This window comes from Prenolepis imparis, unplaced genomic scaffold, assembly GCF_030444845.1.
Source record: "Prenolepis imparis isolate NDT839.2.m4 unplaced genomic scaffold, iyPreImpa1.0 SCAF_1, whole genome shotgun sequence".
Lineage (NCBI taxonomy): Eukaryota > Metazoa > Arthropoda > Insecta > Hymenoptera > Formicidae > Prenolepis > Prenolepis imparis.
The window spans coordinates 23825308-23846791 of record NW_028141159.1 but is presented as its reverse complement, the minus strand read 5'-3'; the positions used below and the strand labels follow the sequence as shown (position 1 = coordinate 23846791).

Below are 21484 nucleotides of genomic sequence, written 5' to 3'. Positions count from 1 at the left end.
TTTAGGTGTTTTAGATCGTGTGATAAACGACTGTCGTGCGTCTATCGTGTTAAAATGATGGAATAATGGATACACGATGACGCAGTCACCCGCATTATCGCACCTTTACCCCAAAAAAGTCCTGTATTAATTATCATATTCCCCATAATCGTCGCACCTCCCCCCTATCGAGTCCCTGCAACGATAAAAAAACGATCACTGAATGGGTTCTTCGTTAATCGAAAAATGAATATATTATAATAAAATAAATTATTATAATATAATAAAATGATCATCTAATCAAGATATACAGAGTGTTTACGAAATACAAACTTCTAGGCCAATTCTATAGGACAAGTTAAAAAGGATTGTCGAATCATTTCAAAGGTTCCCGATCGATTTCGTATAACAAACATTAATAATGTGTAGCATTTCTTCGTTTTCAATAGATTGCAAATGTGCTAGATGTTTTAAATGTCCCCATAGATAAAAATCTGGCTATCTTCAATCAAATAACGGCCATTTTGAGCATTTCTTATAAAGTTAAGAGTACTTACTTATAATTATTTAATTTACTATAAGTATATATAAACTTGTTTCTTTATTTTGACGTGAAAAACATGCCCTAGAAGTTCGTTTAAGTATTTCATAAACACCCTGTATATAATATGTATATAATAAATATTTCAAGATAATAATAATAAAACGTGCAGATAAAGCCTGAGAAGAAATATGTAGAACTTTTACTTCCGAAATTGATAATTCGTAACGTAAAAGTGCGATATGAGACAAGGGCAAGGTGATGCCGAAGAGATTAAGGTCGATCGGGATGAGCGGCGGACGATCATCGACAGGCTCGTGGAGATTCAGCGCGGAAGAAGCGCGAAGAAATCGGAGCGCATAGATGAGACGCGCGTTAATTACCCCAACGACGAAAATTAGCGGTTAATATACGCGCGTGTACGCACACGGGGAACGGGGGGGTAGTTTGATTGGGCCAATTCGAGGCAATTCCTGGCGATTGCTGATTTCATTGAGCTTGCGCTTAAGAGTGCTTGGCTCAGTGCCACGCCAACTGTCGAAGTCAACAGACATGGATCTCTTCTTCGAAGGTACATTTCGTTCGTCGCATATCGATCGATTTTTTTCGGTATTAATGCGCGGTGTCTCTCGTTTGCGACGATTTCGATCTACTCTTCTTCGCATTGGATTTCGTCTATCAGAGAGAAAGCGAAAGAAGAGACGTCTGTTGTGTGCAAATGCAAATTGTGTGTGAGACTTTTGATTCTGTTGAAGATAAAAATAACAAGAAAGAAGGAACGAAGAGAAGATGAGAAGCAAAAGGATGAAGAAGGGGAAATCGATTTAGCAAAACGTGTAATCAGTCGAATACATGACTGGGATGTGTTTTCTTCATTTCAATAATAGGTTATATTCAATCGGGAGATTTACACATTCTTGGCATTATTGTGTTGTATTTGAAAATTTTGTAACGCTTAGAAAAATGGTGTAAGCCACAAAAGTGAAAAAGATCATCACAATGAGTTGAAGGTAAGAGAAATATAAATATAATGCTGCAAGCAAATTGCGCGAATTCCTTTCATCTTTAAGATAAATCTCTGTCGGAAATTTGCTCTAGGAAGCACATTTTTTCTTTCTCATAATTTTTCAAAGTATATATTTTATATATTTCTTTTTTATTCCTCGATTTATTCCAAGTTTCTATTTCTAGAGTAGAAAACAACAAACTCGCCGATTCCCACACAGGAAGATTCCTGACTTTTCTTCATTTCTATTCCCACGAGCCTGTTGACGTTAACCCTCGCGCTATGTTCGCACCCCCGATATGGGAAGGGGGGATGATGATACATCCACCCCCGTCGTTCGCACCGTCTTTTTTTTGCGCGCAGGTCGGCGAGAAGAGGGGGCGAACGCGCTTGCGGGGGCCCATGGTGACAGGGAGACGGGGGGGGAGGGGGCTGAAGGAACGATGGCGGTGGACCGCGAGGGTCAGCATCATCGCGCCCGCACGAAGACAGGATTGGCCGGGCCCCGGGTGTGGGGGCGACCTGGGCCGGCGTGCCTCGGAAAATATAAGCCTGTGTGAGTGGTGGCTGATTAGCCAGAGGCTCAGAGAAGACGGAGAGTAGCGGCGAGAGTATTTCGAGGCACAGAGAGAAGAGAGAACGGACGATTTCTTCTCTCGTGTATCGGGGAAGAAGATACGCGGCATCGTCGTGTTCGGTTCCATCCAGTCTCTCTTCCAAGGTCTTCCGCCTTGTATATAATAATCGGCTGGCCCGAGTTAACGCCGCTTAAAACTAATCAAAATTAATCATAACCCGGGCAACAATTGATCGCAATTGCCGCGTGCAGGTCGCGCTCCATTACGAGCAATCGGTCGCAACGTTGTGTGTTTCCTCCTTTTTTTTCCTTCTTCTATTGGCAGAGGAAACGGGAAGAGATCATGGAAGATCCTCGCGAGATGACGGACGCGATCGATACCGAAGTGTGAATACCGATTTCTCATCCGACGTCTCTGTTCTTCGGATTTTCATTTCATTAATTCGGTGAACATCCCCGAGAACGATAGATCGACGGAGAAAATCCGAAAGATACTTCATGGAAGATAGTGATCTGTGATTTGTGATATTCATTCAATTGATCCGAAAATTAGAAACGCACAAACTTGAGGATGATAAATCAAGATCTCTTAATAAAATAGATGAACGAGTCAGCCGCGAAATAGAAAAGTGCCAATAGAAATGAAAATTGAAGTTGATAATACAATAAAGAAAATCAATACTTTAGTACTCTATCGAATTCGTGTTTCGGAAACTTCTCTTTTTTAAACGCCTAAACTATTGCGCGATTATTCAAAAAATACTTTCCGTAAAAAATCGAGGGATTTTTCAAAATGGACGGCGCTCCTTCCTGGGACGATCCGATTTTTTCGGATTTTGGGGCGCGCGGCGGTACCTCCGGAGCCCACAGCATCCAGGTAATGCTTAGTCTGCACGGCAGCCATCACGGAAGCGGCGACCTGTTGCCGACCGGCGGCGGTCAGCTTCACAAGTTGGACTCGTCAAACAGCCCGTCGCCTCATCATCAGGCCGCGTCGCAGCATCAGCATCACCTGCAGCAGCAACAGCAGCAGCAGAAGGAGCTTAAGGAACTCGAGCTGTCCAATATGTACGCGTCTTTACCGCCGCAGACACAGGACGTCACCACTTCAACGTCCACCAGCGTTACGCCGACTTCGACGAGCCTGCAACAGGGTCTGCAACTCGGAAACGCGCTCAAGAGGAAGCCGGATGATCCGATCAATGCGCTCGCACCAGGTAAATATCGCGAATTTACGTATCTTTTACAGGGTTTTAAAACTTAATTCTTTCACATTCATAAATATTTGTTTCTTTTGTAGAATACGATAATTCCTCTTCTTTCCAATACACTATTTCAATATTTGTAGGAATTTTTTATTTATTTGTTTATTTAATTACAATTTAATAATAATAATAATAATATAATAATAACGTTTATTTGATCCTCTTGGGATTACAAAGGCGCTTTTTTACAAGGCGCGTAAAAATCTTTTACAATATCTTTTTAACTCTTTTTATAACCTGGCTATAATAAGCGACCTACAAATATAATCCCTTTTTCCTCCTCTCTCCCATCTGCTCCTCTTCTTCATCCTCTTCATCCTTCTTTCCTCTCCTTAACCGCCTTCTCCGTCTTCCACAATCCTTTTCTAAAAAATCTGTTATGAAGGATATGAGGTGTTTAGGATCGAACCAGGTCGAACCTGGGATGAAAGCATCTAGCAGTCCGCGACTTTCCACGCGAGACCACTTGTCACCCCTAATTATATAATTTAATCATTTAATAATTTTAATAATTTATATAACATACGCCCTAGCTAGAAGTTTGTCCAAGTAATTCGTAAAGATACCCTGTACATAATAATTTTATGATTTATATATAATTTAATTTTAGAAAATTATCTCTCGTAACCGATATTATTTTATCATTTGTAAACTTGCAATTTTACAATTGACGAACGAATATTGCAGTTAGCAGTGAAACACAGCCAACCAAAAAAGATTCGAAGAAGAAGACTGACAACAATAACATCAAAAAGAAAAAGACCAGGTATTTGTACATTACTTTTATATCTAAATATCCTTTTAAATCTTTATACATTTATATGTTACATATATTTATAAATATATATATCTACTTTTCTTTTTAGCTATATCTTTATCCTTTTATATATTAATATTATAATATTTACATTTGTGGTGAAATTGTAGTTGTAAGCTGATGAGATTTCTCTGTTTCTTTCTCTCTCTTTCTCTCTTCAATTATCTAATTTGTAAATTTCTAAATATATAGAATTTTTGTATAACTTATTCTCGATTTTTTTTTGTTTCAGAACGACTTTCACAGCTTATCAACTTGAGGAACTCGAAAGAGCGTTCGAGAGGGCACCTTATCCGGACGTCTTCGCACGCGATGAACTCGCATTGAAACTTGCGCTTTCTGAAACTCGCGTTCAAGTGTGGTTCCAGAATCGTCGTGCAAAGTGGCGGAAAAAGGAACCGCCGCGCAAGACTGCCGGTTACATGGCCGCAAGTTCTGCCAGTCCCGGATTATCAGGTAAAAAAGATTGTATCCCTATCCAGTGTTGTGCTTAGATGATTTTAAAATTAGCTAAATAAGATGATTTTGTTTTAAATTTATCTAGATAAAAGGTAAAATTATATGACGATTCTCTCATCTAGATAACTTCTAGATAATATTATTCTTATAAGACCGCTTATATAAATAGTTATTTTAAAAAATGTAAATTATAAAAGAGATAAAAATATATATTTATATTTTTATTTATAAGTTTTTATCGCTTATTGTTCAAGTTCTACTACTTAAGTATTTCTATGTGCCATAGTTTTAAATCAAATTATCTGAACATTATTCTAGATAATTTAATAAAGATAACACTTTTTTTCATCTAAGATGCAGATATAGATAATACATATTTTTATTATCTATTGTATAAAGATAAGATGACACCAAAATTTCATCTAGATGATCATCTATATAATCTATATACATATATCTATATTTTATTTAGATAACAGCAAACGCTGATTCCTGTACAATTTTTAATACTCTTAATCACAGTGTTATACAGTGCCTTAATACATCAAAATCTTCAGTCATAATTTTCTTCCAAGAAGAAAAGATATTAAATGTAAATAGAAAATAGGAAAAAAATTTGCAGCGTGAGGACTATTAATAAAAAATATATAACTTAAATTTTAAAAAAAGTTTAATTTTAATTTAATTTTTGGATGAAAATTAAATTATTTTAAAAATTTAATTCCTATCAAAAATTTCTTCCAACGCAATCTTTCGTATTTTCAGGCTCCTTCACGTCACTTAACAACACCCTAAATCCATTCGCGTCACCAACGACAGCGACGGCGCCGCCGGATGCGTGGGCCTACTCGCCAGCGGCGTACGATTTGGCACCTCACTTGAATCTACTAAGCCCGTCCAACTCGCCGTATTCGACCGCGGCAGCGGCAGCGGCGGTGGCGGGCTTTGGCAACAATGGCAACGTCTCATACTCATCGTACACGAGCATGCTACCGACGCAACACGACGCCTCGTTGTTCTCTACCCCGGCCGCAGCCGGCAACACCATGCGCGTTCACCAGGATTACATGAACCCCGGTGGCGGCAACAGCCCGCCACCACCTCCTGGCGGTCCTTTAACTCGTGCCGATTACCAGACCATGGTGACGGCGGCACACTCGCCACCCACCCATCTGGGTAGTTCCATGTCCGAGGATGAGCACGGTGGCTGCCTCGCGGATAAATACGCGCACGAGCAAACGGCGGCCGATTACGGCCAACAACAGCCGCCGCAACCCGATCAGAAGCAGGACTACGGCATGCATTCGCCGCAGACGCGCCAGACCATGAAGGATGGCCAGGTGATGGTCAAAAGCGAGCCCGGCAATCAGCAGAGCTATGTGCAGCTGCCTCCTTTTCTGAACTGACTCGCGGCCTCCTCCGCTCTAGATCTCTTCTAGACGGCTTTCGCGATCTGCACGTGTTTCGCGATGAGCGCGAAGAATATTAGATCCTGGACATATGGGAAGCTTTCCAGCAAGAAAGGGGGTTCCCGTTAGTACATCCCGATAGTCCTGATAGCACACATCCACATGGATGATACCCAATTAGACATATTGTTTATAGGTCAATTGAATATAGGATTTTCTGATTGATTACTCGTGCTAGTCACCTTAGACACCGTCGATATAAGTGATTGTGTCTAATCGAATTGTATCCAAATGGATCTTTCTTTATCCATATACATATCGACTAGTGTTTAGGGTAACCGATGCTAGCACGATTGATTAATCAGAGTCTTAAGAGACCAATCAGAGAGTGTTCAACTGGCCAATTAGCAATGTGAGCTATCGGAGCTTTTCAGAAGGAAACACACGTAAATACAATGTCACATTGGTTATCAAAGTACCCCGCACTAATCTTATGAAAATGGATTTCGATTAAATCAGTTGGTTTTTTCATATGTTGTAGCTTATGACCTGCTGAACGAAAGATGTAATAGCCTCAAAACTAAATAATGGACAGTCACTGATTGTGAACTACAGCCAGTCAAAACTCGCAGAATCTTAAGCATGCGGCACATGATGCTATTTTATCTGCTGGATTACTTGCGTGCGCCTATGCTGGCAATCTTGCTCTTTGCTAGGCTGGAAATTGTGTGCCTGCTGGTCACGCTGCTGACTGATTTGCTGGATTTCGGTGATAGAACAGGTGCTATTTTTCTTGCTATAATCCTGCGCTGTCAATCAAGATGCTAACAGATTGACAGATTGTCAGTCTCAAATTTGGGTTAAGTTGCAAAATACATGTCAAAAAACATTCACAGTGACATATAACCACGATCATATAAACAATGATATTGCATATAACGATGATAGGATTATCGTCACTTGAAATTTTGTTGGTTTATTGAAATGATCCTCCTAAAACCAGCACGAAAGTAGGCATCGTCTGAAGCCAAGCGAGCAACACGGTCAGCAGCACTGCCAGCACTGCTGCCCACACGGTAGCAAGCACGCAAATCCAGTTAGCAATCCAGCAGATAAAATAGCATCGTGTGCCGCATGCTTTTGTTTTTCGTGTTTGATGGGCTGTAAATCAGTAACTGTCTATTATTTAGCTTTGAGCCTATTATATTTTTGTTTAGCGGGTCATAAGCTACAACATATGTGAAAACCAGCAGATGTAACGCAGTCACGAATAACATAATCCAGGATCATCGCTCGCGTTAAAACACGCGCGACATTTTTGTACTTGTTTTGCTTGTGAGTGATCGCGAGAAATTGCGTCGCGTCGCTTTACGCGTAAAAGTCGATCGAACACATTAAGTATAAGGAAAGCAGAATATAAAGTATTCTAGGATATATGTAAAGTATTCTTATTTAACGGAAGGAAAGATTTATAAAAATTATATATCTTTTCGCTGCTATCTCACTAATTTCTCGTTCTAATTTGCGCGAATCGGAAACGATCGAACTACCTGAAAATTGCAATTTTTAAATAGGATGGATTCACTTCGAACTTCGAACGCATGTGGTGATTATATTTACATATATAGGAAATAGAGTAAGAAAAAATATAATTAAGATAGAGAAAAGCTTTTTGAGCGGCATCTCGTGGCGATTATCATCATTTATAATTTAATCCATCCATTTCTTTCGATCGTCGATGAAAAAGTATATTGAGGAATATAATTTTATTATAGACGATTATTCTTTCAGAAAAATTATTTTTCTGAATCTTTTTCTTCGGCTAACGAGAGAAAAGTAAGCCAAAAAACGTATATTAAACTTGTAATATTATTAATTCAATACGCGATATTTTCTGTAATGAATTTGCCTTATGCAGTGCCTTTGTATTAGAAAAAAAAGTGGATCTTAATCGAAATATTCTCGCTTTGTATCTTGCAATACTCAATTTCTATGTAAAACTGATTTGTAATAAATCAAGAGTGATATCGAAATATCATGTGTGGAAAAAAAATTTCTAATGACAGAATCCAATTAATCTTGCCTTACACAATCAATTCACAATATTCAATCTTTATAAAAAGTTTGTAACAAGTAAACAGCAATGAAATATATATGTATAAATATTCTTCATATCAATTTATCATTTCATAGCATATTTTGTTTAAAATGTGTTACTGTATTTTTAAATTCATTATAAATACAGACAATATTTTTTTATCTATATCCAATATGAAATAGAGAGCAAATTAAAAGCTTAGCACGATAAATAATGCACAAAAAAAATTTTTGTGATTTATTAAAATGTTAACATTTTAAAGAAAAAAATTTTTTGCGCATTTTTTACCGCGGCAGACTTTTAATTAACCCTTTATTTTATTTTCAATATAAACTTTATCTAGATGAAATAATTTTCTGTAAAGTACTCTGTACAAAATGTATGCTGTTGTATCATGTATGTTGCCGTTTTGTTTTACAATTAGATGTCTCGTCTTCATCATCCAAATCGTGATCATCTATATCACTGCTGTCTTTGGTATTCAAATCATCATCATCTATATCATGACTAACTTCGCTATTCAAATAGTCATCGATACTTTTTACAGTATCATTGCCAGTGTTTTCTGCAACATTTCCCTTTTCTGAAGAAAGTGAAGATTGTTGTTTCGTATTGTGTCCATTGTTCCAAATACCGTCGCCTGTGAAATGAGTAGCCTTTTCCAGCATATACAGACATAACGCGAGGTACTGGCTATTTGTAAATGAGTACTCTGTACTCTGAGAATAACGCCGTTTCAAATCTGCCAGTACTTTTTCCACCTTGGACCTGAAAATAACAAATTTTCGGTTAACAGTTCATCTTGTAATTTTTTAAGTAATTAAATAAAAACAGCCATTACTGTGAATAAAGTACGATGTGTATGTTTTGGCATATCTCGTTTATCGTAAAATGCGTCTTCAGATATTTAAACATTTGCTCGATGTCGGCAAATCCGACCGTTTTCCAATGCGGATGTCTCGCCAGTAGATCCTTCTTATCCACTCCCAATTCTTGTATAAATATATGTTTCAGAGCTTTTTTTGACAGAACTGTACTAGCGCCAGTATGTAAAAACCTAGAATAAAATTAACAAAATAAGAATATATAAGTATACAGTGTCCAATTTGAATTGATCATCTCCAAAAATTATTTTATTTTTGATTGTAGAACAAAATATTTCAAACAAAAGTTTCAACAAAAAGTTGTTTGATTTGAAGGGGGAATTGCGATCGTTTACCTTTCTAAATCGCTTGAAGCGGACAGAACTGTATGAGGACGAACCCATTTCGTACGATTTATAACGTCAAGATAACCCACGCGATCTTTTGCCTTATCCTTGTGATAGATAATCCGTAGGATTCGAGGATGTTTGCACCACACGTGTAGATCCGGATGTCGCTTTATTGTCTCCATTTGCTCAAGGAAAGTGCCGTCACCTATTTCGAGAATCTTCATATAATTCTGCACATATTTATCTGGTATGTCATACCGTTTGAATGACATTAGTAATCGCTTAATATTGTCAGGATCTTCAAAAAGTATGCGGGGATATTTCCTTAAAAGCGTTACGATTGGTATTCCACAAATATCTGTGAACGTATCTAGCAACAACTTAATGTTGTCAGCTGAAGCAGTGATGACGAAGGGATTCTTTTTTATCTGTTTACAAACACAATGAAGATTTTTGTAAAGATATTTTATGTAATCAGTATAAATTGCAAAAATTTACAAATTTAGTAAAATTTTGAAGATTTAGAAATCAAATTGAATCAAATAACTTCAAAAAAAATTAAGACATTTGTACTTATTTTCCATTATTTCAATTTAATTTGTAAAAATTTATGAAAAATAGAATTAATTTATTATAAATATAAGAGTACACACTCACCAGTTCGTCATTGTAATCGAGATTAATTCTTAGTACTTTTAATGTTTCTGCAATCATGCTTATACTCTTAAATTTCATATACTTGTGCAACAATATCTTGTCATCTAAATATGGCAGATCAAATACTCGAGTTTTGCAGTGTAAGAGACATGCTTGGTAGTATTGATTGACTGTCAAACTGTTGCTCGATGATTCCAATTGGGAAATATCGCTTGGAACTTCTCGACCAAGTCTGTCGAATATATTCTTAGCAATGTTTTGTTCAATTGGAATATTCACCTTTTCTTTGAATGTAGATACATGTTTGCGAAAAAGATAGACCATTCTAAAATTACAAAAAATTATTGAATTATTTATACACTTGGCAGAATATCAAAACTGTAACAAACTGTAACAAAACTTACTTGCCCACTAGAGACGACTTCAAATCTGGCACTCCTATGTCTTTCAGCATATTGATTCTATGTTCTAATTTATAATTTTTTAATATCAAACAATATTGAAAGTTTAGCAGAGGACTCGCACTAACATTATATTTCTGAAATGTGAATAAGATATTATTAATATTATATTTAGTTTAAAAAATGAAAAAATTGCATTATTCTTATTTTAGATAAAGATTTACTTTGAAAATTGAAAATTGCAAAAAGAAATTTTTCATATTATTTTTTCTTTTCATATGTCGTTCTTGTATTTCTTGTTTTGCGAACAATAAAAAGCTATAGGATGATAGATATATTTATTAAAATGACAAATTCAATTACAATCAATTAACTCGTTTGTTCCAACAATTAACTGCAACTTTAGAATTTTCTGTTGTTTTCTGAATTCTATTAATTAAAAAGAAAGTAAAATGAATTATTAATCATTAAGTACAATTAATTATTATTAATTATTATAAGATGTTGGCGCTATTTTAGAAGAGAAAAGTTTCATTAAATTATACGTGCAGATCAGAAGGTTTAATTATAATAATTATGTATGTACATAAAAAATACACACCTGGCATGTCAAGCAGTTGTTTATTAACCGATGGCGGGGTAAATTAAGGATACTTTTGTTCATATCAAAAAACTCTTCGACATCGACAGAATTTAAGCCTAGATTTGTTGTGAGAATCTTTTGAAACTCCTTCCTTTTCAAAAAATACGCCATCGAAGTTCTGGATGAACCCCTTTTACCGAACCTCATTGTCGTAGAATCTATTGTGCGACACGCAATATATTTTTACAATTTATTTTTTCAATTTTAATCAATTTTTTTTATCAATAAAACAATTGTTTCCGGATTGCACAAATTTTTATTTAATTAATTAGCGGTGCCAGGTAACAAAAACCGCAAAACATTTGTTTGGTTATGTTTAACTCTGCACAGTCTAACCTAACCTAACCTCAGGTTAGGTTAGTGGCAAAATCGATCACGTAACCTTTCTTCTAATTGGATAGAGGCGTTAGAACACCTCTGTTCTAACGCCTCTATCCAATCACAAGAAAGGTCACGTGATCGAGTTTGCCACTCTCTTCCTATGAGGTTCTCTAATACAGAGTCGCAGCTGATTATGCGCGACCAATCAGGAGAGACCGTGGGAGAGACCATTTCGCAACAGCCAATCACAACGCGCGTCTCAATTGCATCTCAATAAGCCCATCTAGAAACTATCTATAGTTTCGGTGCTACGCTTGGAATTCGGAAAGCGCAGGTTAGGTTGAATAAGAAGAGTAAGATATTTCTATTGTGATATAAAAGAGCAAAATTTGTAAAACAGAAGACAAAAATGTGAGTAAATATATATGAAAAATATGTTATATGATTCCATAGTAAGTGGAAAATCCTAATTTAATTTATCTATCCGTCATAACTTTTATGCGCATAATAGAGGTACTTGGATCTAAATTAAGACAAAAATTGCGGAGTTCAAAGAACCGTGAAATTAATCAGTTGACAGCTTATTAAATATCCTTATAGAAAAAAAATACACATAGCTAATCCACTGTTTACAAGCATATCTCTAAATGTTAATTAATTAAATGTAAATTATTTAATATTACTAACTGTTTACTAATCAATTGTTCCTGTGTTACAGCGAAAATTATATAGCGTAATGCACTGAGTGCCACAAAAGTGAAAGGATTCCCCTCAGCATTGCATATAGATTCCAATCTAACGTAGCAGTCTAATTCCATCAAAGATGGAAAAATCACAGAAAATGCCCAAAGTGGCGAAGGTGAAGAACAAAGCGCCTGCGGAGATACAAATCACCGCGGAGCAGCTCCTGCGCGAGGCGAAGGAGCGCGACCTTGAGATCCTGCCGCCACCGCCGAAGCAGAAGATCTCGGATCCGCACGAGCTCGCGGACTATCAGCATCGCAAACGTAAGGCGTTCGAGGATATCATTCGTAAGAATCGCATGATCATCACCAATTGGATCAAGTACGCGAAATGGGAGGAATCGCAGAAGCAGATACAGCGAGCGAGATCGATCTACGAGCGTGCCCAGGAAGTGGATCATCGAAACATTGCGCTCTGGCTCAAGTACACGGAGCTGGAGATGCGCAATCGACAGGTCAACCATGCCAGAAACTTGTGGGACCGAGCGGTGACCCTGTTACCGCGAGCCAATCAATTCTGGTACAAGTACACTTATATGGAGGAGACCTTGGAGAACATCGCTGGTGCTCGTCAAGTCTTTGAGCGATGGATGGAGTGGGAACCGGACGAACAGGCCTGGCAGACGTACATCAAGTTCGAGCTGCGTTATAAAGAGATCGATCGAGCTCGACAGATCTACGAGCGCTTCGTGATGGTCCATCCCGATGTGAAACACTGGATAAAGTACGCCCGCTTCGAAGAATCGTACGGATTCATCAAGGGTGCTCGCGCGGTGTACGAGAGAGCCGTAAACTTTTACGGAGACGAGGGCCTCGACGAGAAGCTGTTTCTGGCGTTCGCCAGATTCGAGGAGGGTCAACGGGAGCACGATCGCGCCCGTATAATTTACAAGTACGCCCTCGATCACATCCCGAAGAGCAACACCCAGGAGATCTACAAGGCGTATACGATCCACGAGAAGAAGTACGGCGATCGCTCGGGCATCGAGGACGTGATTGTCAGCAAACGAAAGTATCAGTACGAACAGGAGATCAAGGAGAATCCCTCCAATTACGACGCGTGGTTCGACTATCTGAGATTGGTGGAGTCGGAAGGTAACGTCGACGTGATCCGCGAAACCTACGAGCGCGCTATAGCCAACGTGCCACCCACCAAGGAGAAACAATTCTGGCGAAGGTACATCTACCTTTGGATCAAGTACGCCCTTTTCGAGGAACTCGAGGCCAAGGATGTTGAACGGTGTCGACAGGTTTACAAGGTCTGCCTCGACCTAGTACCGCACAAAAGATTCACCTTCTCCAAGATCTGGCTGCTCTACGCGTACTTCGAGATACGACAGAAGAATCTGATCAAGGCGAGGAAGACGTTGGGCTTAGCGCTGGGAATCTGCCCAACCGACAAGCTCTTCCGAAGCTACATCGATCTCGAGATACAGCTGGTGGAGTTCGATCGTTGCCGCAAGCTGTACGAGAAGTTCCTCGAGTTCGGGCCGGAAAACTGCACCACCTGGATGCGATTTGCCGAGCTGGAGACGCGACTGGGCGAGAGCGATCGCGCCCGAGCCATATACGAGTGCGCGGTCGCCCGGCCACGACTGGACATGCCGGAGCTGCTGTGGAAGTCGTACATCGACTTCGAGATTGCCCAGGACGAGACGGAGAACGCGCGTCAGCTGTTCGAGCGACTGCTGGAGCGCACGTTGCACGTCAAGGTCTGGATCGCGTACGCCAAGTTCGAGCTGCTGAATCCCCAGCTGGAGGACACTCCCGACACCGTCATCCTGGCCAGACGGATCTTCGGGCGCGGAAACGACGCCCTGAGGTCCAGCGGCGACACCGAGAGCCGAGTGCTGCTGCTGGAGGCGTGGAAGGACTTCGAGACCGAGAAGGGCACGTCCGAGAGTCTCGCGAAGATTATGGAGAAGATGCCGCGCAGGGTGAAGAAGAAGAGGCGTGTCGTCGGCGAAGATGGCAGCGACGATGGTTGGGAGGAGGTCTTGGACTTTGTTTTCCCGGAGGACGAGTCGCAGAGGCCGAACCTCAAGTTCCTGGCCTCTGCGAAGGCTTGGAAGATGCAGGCGGAGTCTCAATCTTCAGATTAATATGTGTATATTTACGAGGGTGGTCCGATAAGTACTTAGCCTCACCGCCCGATGGTGCCAGTATCACAAGAGAGATTTACTATCGTGTAGTACATTCTCGTAGACGGCTACTGTCAAAATTTCAACCGAATCGGACTCGTAGTTTTGTTTTGACCGCGTGTGGGAGCGAGCGTGTCCACGGATTTTAGAAAAATGGAAAAAGAGCAATATCGGTCGGTGATTCGATTCTTGTTTTTGGAAGGGAAATCGCGCAGCGAAATCAAAGAGCGCTTATCCAAGCGCTCTTTGATTTCGCTGCGCGATTTCCCTTCCAAAAACAAGAATCGAATCACCGACCGATATTGCTCTTTTTCCATTTTTCTAAAATCCGTGGACACGCTCGCTCCCACACGCGGTCAAAACAAAACTACGAGTCCGATTCGGTTGAAATTTTGACAGTAGCCGTCTACGAGAATGTACTACACGATAGTAAATCTCTCTTGTGATACTGGCACCATCGGGCGGTGAGGCTAAGTACTTATCGGACCGCCCTCGTATATATAATTGTATATAATGTGTATATATATATTGCGTATGTGTGTGTTTGTGAAAATGTATGATTATACTTGATTAAAAATATCAATATTTTTATATTTTATATTTATCATTTTCAATATAAAAAATGTGTAATTTGCTAAGTTTAGAGTCTAAAAACATGAAAAAAAAGAATAGAAGAATAGGAGAATTTTTTTTCTTCGTTTCCTTCCTCTTTTTTTATCTAACAAAATAAAATGTGAGAGGAGAGAAAGATAACGAAGTCTATCATATTTTCATTTGCCAAGTTGGCCACAATGTGTTTTAGAGGTTATAATCTTACACAATAATTCAGACTTTAAAATAATAAGTCAACTGTTGACATTTAATTAAAGATAATTAGAGAATAGTTGCACATTAATATCTTTCTGGAGCAAGAATGGCGCGTGTTCTTGTAGGTGTAAAAAGAGTAATAGACTATGCAGTGAAGGTAATAAATTATATATTATCTCGATTATCTCTTTCTATATTTTATTAAAGTATAATACACAGAAAAAAAGATAAAACTCTTAAAATATAACAAATACTTTTCTATGATGAAATAAGATTATGAATGCCAGTCTTTGAATAAAGATTCATTTTAACGCATTTTTTAAACTTACTTTCTTAGATTCGTGTCAAACCAGATAAGTCTGGAGTGGTTACGGATGGCATTAAACACTCGATGAACCCTTTCGATGAGATAGCAATAGAGGAAGCAATTAGAATGAAAGAAAAGAAAATTGCCCAAGAAGTGATAGCGGTCAGCTGTGGACCGGCTCAGTCTCAGGATACAATCAGGACTGCCCTTGCCATGGGTGCAGATCGTGGAATTCATGTAGAAATATCTGGCTCTGATTATCAGACATTGCAGCCCATTCACGTCTCAAAGATACTGACAAAATTGGCGCAAGATGAGAAAGTGGATTTGATAATACTCGGTAAACAAGCCATAGATGATGATAATAATCAGACCGCACAAATGACAGCCGGTGTTCTGGATTGGCCAGCTGGAACATTTTGCAGCAAGGTAATAGGACAACAACATTTCACTTTATCGTATCGATGTCTTACACTTCTTTTTATTCAGATTGAGAACAATAATGGTGAATTGACTGTTACACGTGAAATTGATGGTGGATTAGAGGTCATAAAGATGAAAACTCCCGCAGTCTTAAGCGCTGATCTTCGCTTGAATGAACCACGTTACGCGACTTTGCCAAATATTATGAAAGCTAAGAAAAAACCCATTAAGAAAGTTACTCCGAAAGATCTCGGAGTGGACGTAACGCCGAGAATCGAAATACTCTCGGTAGAAGATCCGCCAGTTAGACAGGCTGGTGCGATATTACCGGACGTTGACACCTTGATAAGCAAATTGAAAGAAGGTGGCCACGTTTAGCTGACTCTGTTACAGGGTAATTATAAAAATTAATAATTAATAATTAAGTATTTTTTTTTTAACTTTTTAAGCCTTGGTTTATTTTGATAACTCCTTTTGTATATAGCATAATAGTTTTGTACATTATATATATATATATATATATATATATATATATATATATATATCAGAAATTGTGTATATTTCAATAAATTTATACTATGCGAATGAAGAAAAAATTAAATATTTAATAATATATTACACAGATACATACAAATTATATGAATACACATGTGCATACTGCATAGTGCATACATATATGCATATACGCTTGTATATTTATATAATATATATAAAGGTCTCTTTTTTGCGTTTCTTTCCAATATTTGCCAAATAATCAATTTATTCGAAAGAAAAGAAGTGAAACATCCAATATATTTTTGAAAAACGATTATTTAAATATATACATATATTGGGTTGTTCAAAAAGTCATTGCGTTTTTTTCCAATAGATAGCGCTGTTCACGTTTATTTGTATCTGAGCGTGACATGAATGTCAAATGTTTACGCGCATTTTGTTGTTGACACTTAACCTAAAAGCCAAAAAAAAGTTGACGCAATTCGGTCGAGTTTTGTGCTTGCAAGTGTGGTTTAAACATGGAGAATTTTGAAGAGCATATTCGCCATATTTTGCTTTATCACTTCAAAAAAGGGAAGAAAGCAACTGAAGCAAGGGAAGAGTTGTGTCAAGTTTACGGCAGAAATGTCATCGAAAAACGTCAGTGCCAGAACTGGTTCGCCCGATTCCGTAGTGGTGATTTTTCAGTTAAAGACGCTCATCGCTCCGGTAGGCCTTCCGAGATTGACGACGATAAAATCAAGGCATTGGTGCAAGCAAATAAGCATTCAACGGTTCGGGAGCTTGCTACCGCTCTAAAAGTGTCCATTGGAAGTGTTCATGGCCATTTGAAATCGCTTGGTTTCGTGAAGAAGCTCGATGTTTGGATACCGCATGAGTTGAAAGAAATTCATCTGACGAAGCGTATGAACGTCTGTGATCAACTCACCAAACGCGAAGAAAACGATCCGTTCTTGAAGCGTATGATCACGGGCGACGAAAAATGGATTGTCTACAACAATGTGAGCCGAAAAAGGAGTTGGAGTAGGCGAGATGAAGCACCGGAAAGGCAAGCAAAGGCGGACATTCACCAAAAGAAGGTGATGCTGTCAATCTGGTGGGATTGGAAGGGACCAGTCTTCTATGAGCTGCTTCCAAAGAATAAAACAATTAATTCCGATGTCTACTCTGAGCAGCTACAGAAATTAAGTGATGCCATCGCACAGAAACGTCCCGAGCTGATCAATCGTAAGGGTGTGGTGTTCCACCACGACAATGCGAGACCACAAAGTTTGGTCACTCGGCAAAAATTGTTGCAGCTTGGTTGGGATGTGTTGCCACATCCACCATATAGCCCAGACCTTGCGCCATCAGACTTCCATTTATTTCGCTCCTTGCAAAACTCCTTGAATGGTAAAACGTTTGCTTCTGAAGATCTCATCAAACAGCACCTTGATAAGTTTTTCGCAGAGAAAGATAGGAAGTTTTATGAACGCGGTATTATGAAGTTGCCCGAGAGATGGCAAAAGGTCATTGAACAAAACGGCCAATATATTATTGATTAATGTTCATTACGTATATTAAATAAACGCACCTGAAAATCAAATGAAAAAAACGCAATGACTTTTTGAACAACCCAATATATAAATGCATCATTTTTGTCTCTTCTGTAAAAGGTAACATCAATAACGATAACTATAAATATATATTATTATTCTATGCATCAATTTATTGCGATACAATGCAGATATCATTAAATTAGACAGATTTAATGTCACACTTAATTGACGTCGTAATTCTAAAATTTTCAAGAAATGTTGATAAAACACATTGTGGCCAACTTGGCAAATGAAAATATGATAGACTTTGTTATCTTTCTCTCCTCTCACATTTTATTTTGTTAGATAAAAAGAGAGGAAGGAAACGAAGAAAAATTATCCTATTCTTCTATTCTTTTTTTTCATGTTTTTTAGACTCTAAACTTAGCAAATTACACATTTTTTATGTTGAAAATCATAAATATGAAATATAAAAATATTGATATTTTTAATCAAATATAATCATACATTCTCACACGCACACAACAGCAGCAACAAACAAACACACACACACACATACGCAATATGTACATTATATACAATTATATATATACACATATTAATCTCAAGATTGAGAGTCCGCCTGCATCTTCCAAGCCTTCGCAGAGGCCAGGAACTTGAGGTTCGGCCTCTGCGACTCGTCCTCCGGGAAAACAAAGTCCAAGACCTCCTCCCAACCATCGTCGCTGCCATCCTCGCCGACGACGCGCCTCTTCTTCTTCACCCTGCGCGGCATCTTCTCCATAATCTTCGCGAGACTCTCGGACGTGCCCTTCTCGGTCTCGAAGTCCTTCCACGCCTCCAGCAGCAGCACTCGGCTCTCGGTGTCGCCGCTGGACCTCAGGGCGTCGTTTCCGCGCTCGAAGATCCGTCTGGCCAGGACGACGGTGTCGGGAGTGTCCTCCAGCTGGGGATTCAGCAGCTCGAACTTGGCGTACGCGATCCAGACCTTGACGTGCAACGTGCGCTCCAGCAGTCGCTCGAACAGCTGACGCGCGTTCTCCGTCTCGTCCTGGGCAATCTCGAAGTCGATGTACGACTTCCACAGCAGCTCCGGCATGTCCAGTCGTGGCCGGCCGACCGCGCACTCGTATATGGCTCGGGCGCGATCGCTCTCGCCCAGTCGCGTCTCCAGCTCGGCGAATCGCATCCAGATGGTGCAGTTTTCCGGCCCGAACTCGAGGAACTTCTCGTACAGCTTGCGGCAACGATCGAATTCCACCAGCTGTATCTCGAGATCGATGTAGCTTCGGAAGAGCTTGTCGGTTGGGCAGATTCCCAGCGCTAAGCCCAACGTCTTCCTCGCCTTGATCAGATTCTTCTGTCGTATCTCGAAGTACGCGTAGAGCAGCCAGATCTTGGAGAAGGTGAATCTTTTGTGCGGTACTAGGTCGAGGCAGACCTTGTAAACCTGTCGACACCGTTCAACATCCTTGGCCTCGAGTTCCTCGAAAAGGGCGTACTTGATCCAAAGGTAGATGTACCTTCGCCAGAATTGTTTCTCCTTGGTGGGTGGCACGTTGGCTATAGCGCGCTCGTAGGTTTCGCGGATCACGTCGACGTTACCTTCCGACTCCACCAATCTCAGGTAGTCGAACCACGCGTCGTAATTGGAGGGATTCTCCTTGATCTCCTGTTCGTACTGATACTTTCGTTTGCTGACAATCACGTCCTCGATGCCCGAGCGATCGCCGTACTTCTTCTCATGGATCGTATACGCCTTGTAGATCTCCTGGGTGTTGCTCTTTGGGATGTGATCGAGGGCGTACTTGTAAATTATACGGGCGCGATCGTGCTCCCGTTGACTCTCCTCGAATCTGGCGAACGCCAGAAACAGCTTCTCGTCGAGGCCCTCGTCTCCGTAAAAGTTTACGGCTCTCTCGTACACCGCGCGAGCACCCTTGATGAATCCGTACGATTCTTCGAAGCGGGCGTACTTTATCCAGTGTTTCACATCGGGATGGACCATCACGAAGCGCTCGTAGATCTGTCGAGCTCGATCGATCTCTTTATAACGCAGCTCGAACTTGATGTACGTCTGCCAGGCCTGTTCGTCCGGTTCCCACTCCATCCATCGCTCAAAGACTTGACGAGCACCAGCGATGTTCTCCAAGGTCTCCTCCATATAAGTGTACTTGTACCAGAATTGATTGGCTCGCGGTAACAGAGTCACCGCTCGGTCCCACAAGTTTCTGGCATGGTTGACCTGTCGATTGCGCATCTCCAGCTCCGTGTACTTGAGCCAGAGCGCAATGTTTCGATGATCCACTTCCTGGGCACGCTCGTAGATCGATCTCGCTCGCTGTATCTGCTTCTGCGATTCCTCCCATTTCGCGTACTTGATCCAATTGGTGATGATCATGCGATTCTTACGAATGATATCCTCGAACGCCTTACGTTTGCGATGCTGATAGTCCGCGAGCTCGTGCGGATCCGAGATCTTCTGCTTCGGCGGTGGCGGCAGGATCTCAAGGTCGCGCTCCTTCGCCTCGCGCAGGAGCTGCTCCGCGGTGATTTGTATCTCCGCAGGCGCTTTGTTCTTCACCTTCGCCACTTTGGGCATTTTCTGTGATTTTTCCATCTTTGATGGAATTAGACTGCTATGTTAGATTGGAATCTATATGCAATGCTGAGGGGAATCCTTTCACTTTTGTGGCACTCAGTGCATTACGCTATATAATTTTCGCTGTAACACAGGAACAATTGATTAGTAAACAGTTAGTAATATTAAATAATTTACATTTAATTAATTAACATTTAGAGATATGCTTGTAAACAGTGGATTAGCTATGTGTATTTTTTTTCTATAAGGATATTTAATATGCTGTCAACTGATTAATTTCACGGTTCTTTGAACTCCGCAATTTTTGTCTTAATTTAGATCCAAGTACCTCTATTATGCGCATAAAGGTTATGACGGATAGATAAATTAAATTAGGATTTTCCACTTACTATGGAATCATATAACATATTTTTCATATATATTTACTCACATTTTTGTCTTCTGTTTTACAAATTTTGCTCTTTTATATCACAATAGAAATATCTTACTCTTCTTATTCAACCTAACCTGCGCTTTCCGAATTCCAAGCGTGGCACCGAAACTATAGATAGTTTCTAGATGGGCTTATTGAGATGCAATTGAGACGCGCGTTGTGATTGGCTGTTGCGAAATGGTCTCTCCCACGGTCTCTCCTGATTGGTCGCGCATAATCAGCTGCGACTCTGTATTAGAGAACCTCATAGAAAGAGAGTGGCAAACTCGATCACGGGACCTTTCTTCTGATTGGATAGAGGCGTTAGTACAGAGGTGTTCTAACGCCTCTATCCAATTAGAAGAAAGGTCACGTGATCGAGTTTGCCACTCTCTTCCTATGAGATATGAGGTTCTCTATAAAAAATTCTATTATTCCTTTTTTCAAACATACCATTTTTTTCTAATTTTAGTTTCACAAATATATAATAATGCATAATAATAATAATAATAATGCATTTTTTTATAATAACAATAATTTATTACGAATATAACGTGAATATTTGATTATTTTTTTTATAAAATTTGTGAACAAATCCTGCGCGAGTGAAATCAGCTGATCTCAGCAACA

At 39.7% G+C, this 21484-nt stretch overlaps 4 protein-coding genes and 1 pseudogene across 5 annotated transcripts; 3 read left to right on the top strand and 2 right to left on the bottom strand.

Moving 5' to 3' along the window:
* The first annotated feature begins 723 nt into the window (after positions 1 to 723).
* Repo (homeobox domain-containing protein reversed polarity) lies at positions 724 to 8108 on the top strand. The gene is made up of 5 exons (XM_083039718.1): positions 724 to 1530; positions 1890 to 3320; positions 4056 to 4134; positions 4418 to 4641; positions 5410 to 8108. The coding sequence occupies exons 2-5, from the start codon at positions 2897 to 2899 to the stop codon at positions 6048 to 6050; spliced, it is 1368 nt and encodes a 455-aa protein (XP_082895844.1). The 5' UTR covers positions 724 to 1530; positions 1890 to 2896; the 3' UTR covers positions 6051 to 8108.
* Positions 8109 to 8234: 126 nt separating this feature from the next.
* Positions 8235 to 11477, bottom strand: Mterf5 (mitochondrial transcription termination factor 5). Its single transcript, XM_083039705.1, has 6 exons — positions 11024 to 11477; positions 10426 to 10559; positions 10022 to 10346; positions 9371 to 9792; positions 8993 to 9208; positions 8235 to 8919 (listed from the first exon to the last, which is right to left on the bottom strand). Exons 1-6 carry the CDS (start codon positions 11210 to 11212, stop codon positions 8544 to 8546), a joined length of 1662 nt encoding a protein of 553 aa, XP_082895831.1. The 5' UTR covers positions 11213 to 11477; the 3' UTR covers positions 8235 to 8543.
* Positions 11478 to 11678: 201 nt separating this feature from the next.
* LOC145936975 (protein crooked neck pseudogene) lies at positions 11679 to 14239 on the top strand (annotated as a pseudogene). Its single transcript, XR_014425459.1, has 2 exons — positions 11679 to 11797; positions 12105 to 14239. The product of XR_014425459.1 is annotated as a protein crooked neck pseudogene (transcript).
* An 811-nt stretch (positions 14240 to 15050) lies between these two features.
* On the top strand, positions 15051 to 16392 carry LOC145936972 (electron transfer flavoprotein subunit beta-like). Its single transcript, XM_083039680.1, has 3 exons — positions 15051 to 15234; positions 15415 to 15813; positions 15874 to 16392. The coding sequence occupies exons 1-3, from the start codon at positions 15184 to 15186 to the stop codon at positions 16183 to 16185; spliced, it is 762 nt and encodes a 253-aa protein (XP_082895806.1). The 5' UTR covers positions 15051 to 15183; the 3' UTR covers positions 16186 to 16392.
* Positions 16393 to 17964: 1572 nt separating this feature from the next.
* LOC145936962 (protein crooked neck-like) lies at positions 17965 to 21015 on the bottom strand. Its single transcript, XM_083039668.1, has 2 exons — positions 20873 to 21015; positions 17965 to 20565 (listed from the first exon to the last, which is right to left on the bottom strand). Exon 2 carries the CDS (start codon positions 20458 to 20460, stop codon positions 18445 to 18447), a length of 2016 nt encoding a protein of 671 aa, XP_082895794.1. The 5' UTR covers positions 20461 to 20565; positions 20873 to 21015; the 3' UTR covers positions 17965 to 18444.
* Between the last annotated feature and the right edge of the window lie 469 nt (positions 21016 to 21484).

Excerpts from the sequence above, each read along its gene's own strand:
- Repo (XM_083039718.1), top strand. The coding sequence starts at position 2,897 with ATGGACGGCGCTCCTTCCTGGGACGATCCGATTTTTTCGGATTTTGGG. Across the intron at positions 3,321-4,055 it reads GATCAATGCGCTCGCACCAG|TTAGCAGTGAAACACAGCCA; the intron begins GTAAATATCGCG and ends CGAATATTGCAG. Across the intron at positions 4,135-4,417 it reads ATCAAAAAGAAAAAGACCAG|AACGACTTTCACAGCTTATC; the intron begins GTATTTGTACAT and ends TTTTTGTTTCAG.
- Mterf5 (XM_083039705.1), bottom strand. The coding sequence starts at position 11,212 with ATGAGGTTCGGTAAAAGGGGTTCATCCAGAACTTCGATGGCGTATTTT. Across the intron at positions 10,560-11,023 it reads ACAACTGCTTGACATGCCAG|AAATATAATGTTAGTGCGAG; the intron begins GTGTGTATTTTT and ends TTCACATTTCAG. Across the intron at positions 9,793-10,021 it reads TCGATTACAATGACGAACTG|ATAAAAAAGAATCCCTTCGT; the intron begins GTGAGTGTGTAC and ends GTTTGTAAACAG.
- LOC145936972 (XM_083039680.1), top strand. The coding sequence starts at position 15,184 with ATGGCGCGTGTTCTTGTAGGTGTAAAAAGAGTAATAGACTATGCAGTG. Across the intron at positions 15,235-15,414 it reads TAATAGACTATGCAGTGAAG|ATTCGTGTCAAACCAGATAA; the intron begins GTAATAAATTAT and ends TTACTTTCTTAG. Across the intron at positions 15,814-15,873 it reads CTGGAACATTTTGCAGCAAG|ATTGAGAACAATAATGGTGA; the intron begins GTAATAGGACAA and ends CTTTTTATTCAG.
- LOC145936962 (XM_083039668.1), bottom strand. The coding sequence starts at position 20,460 with ATGGAAAAATCACAGAAAATGCCCAAAGTGGCGAAGGTGAAGAACAAA.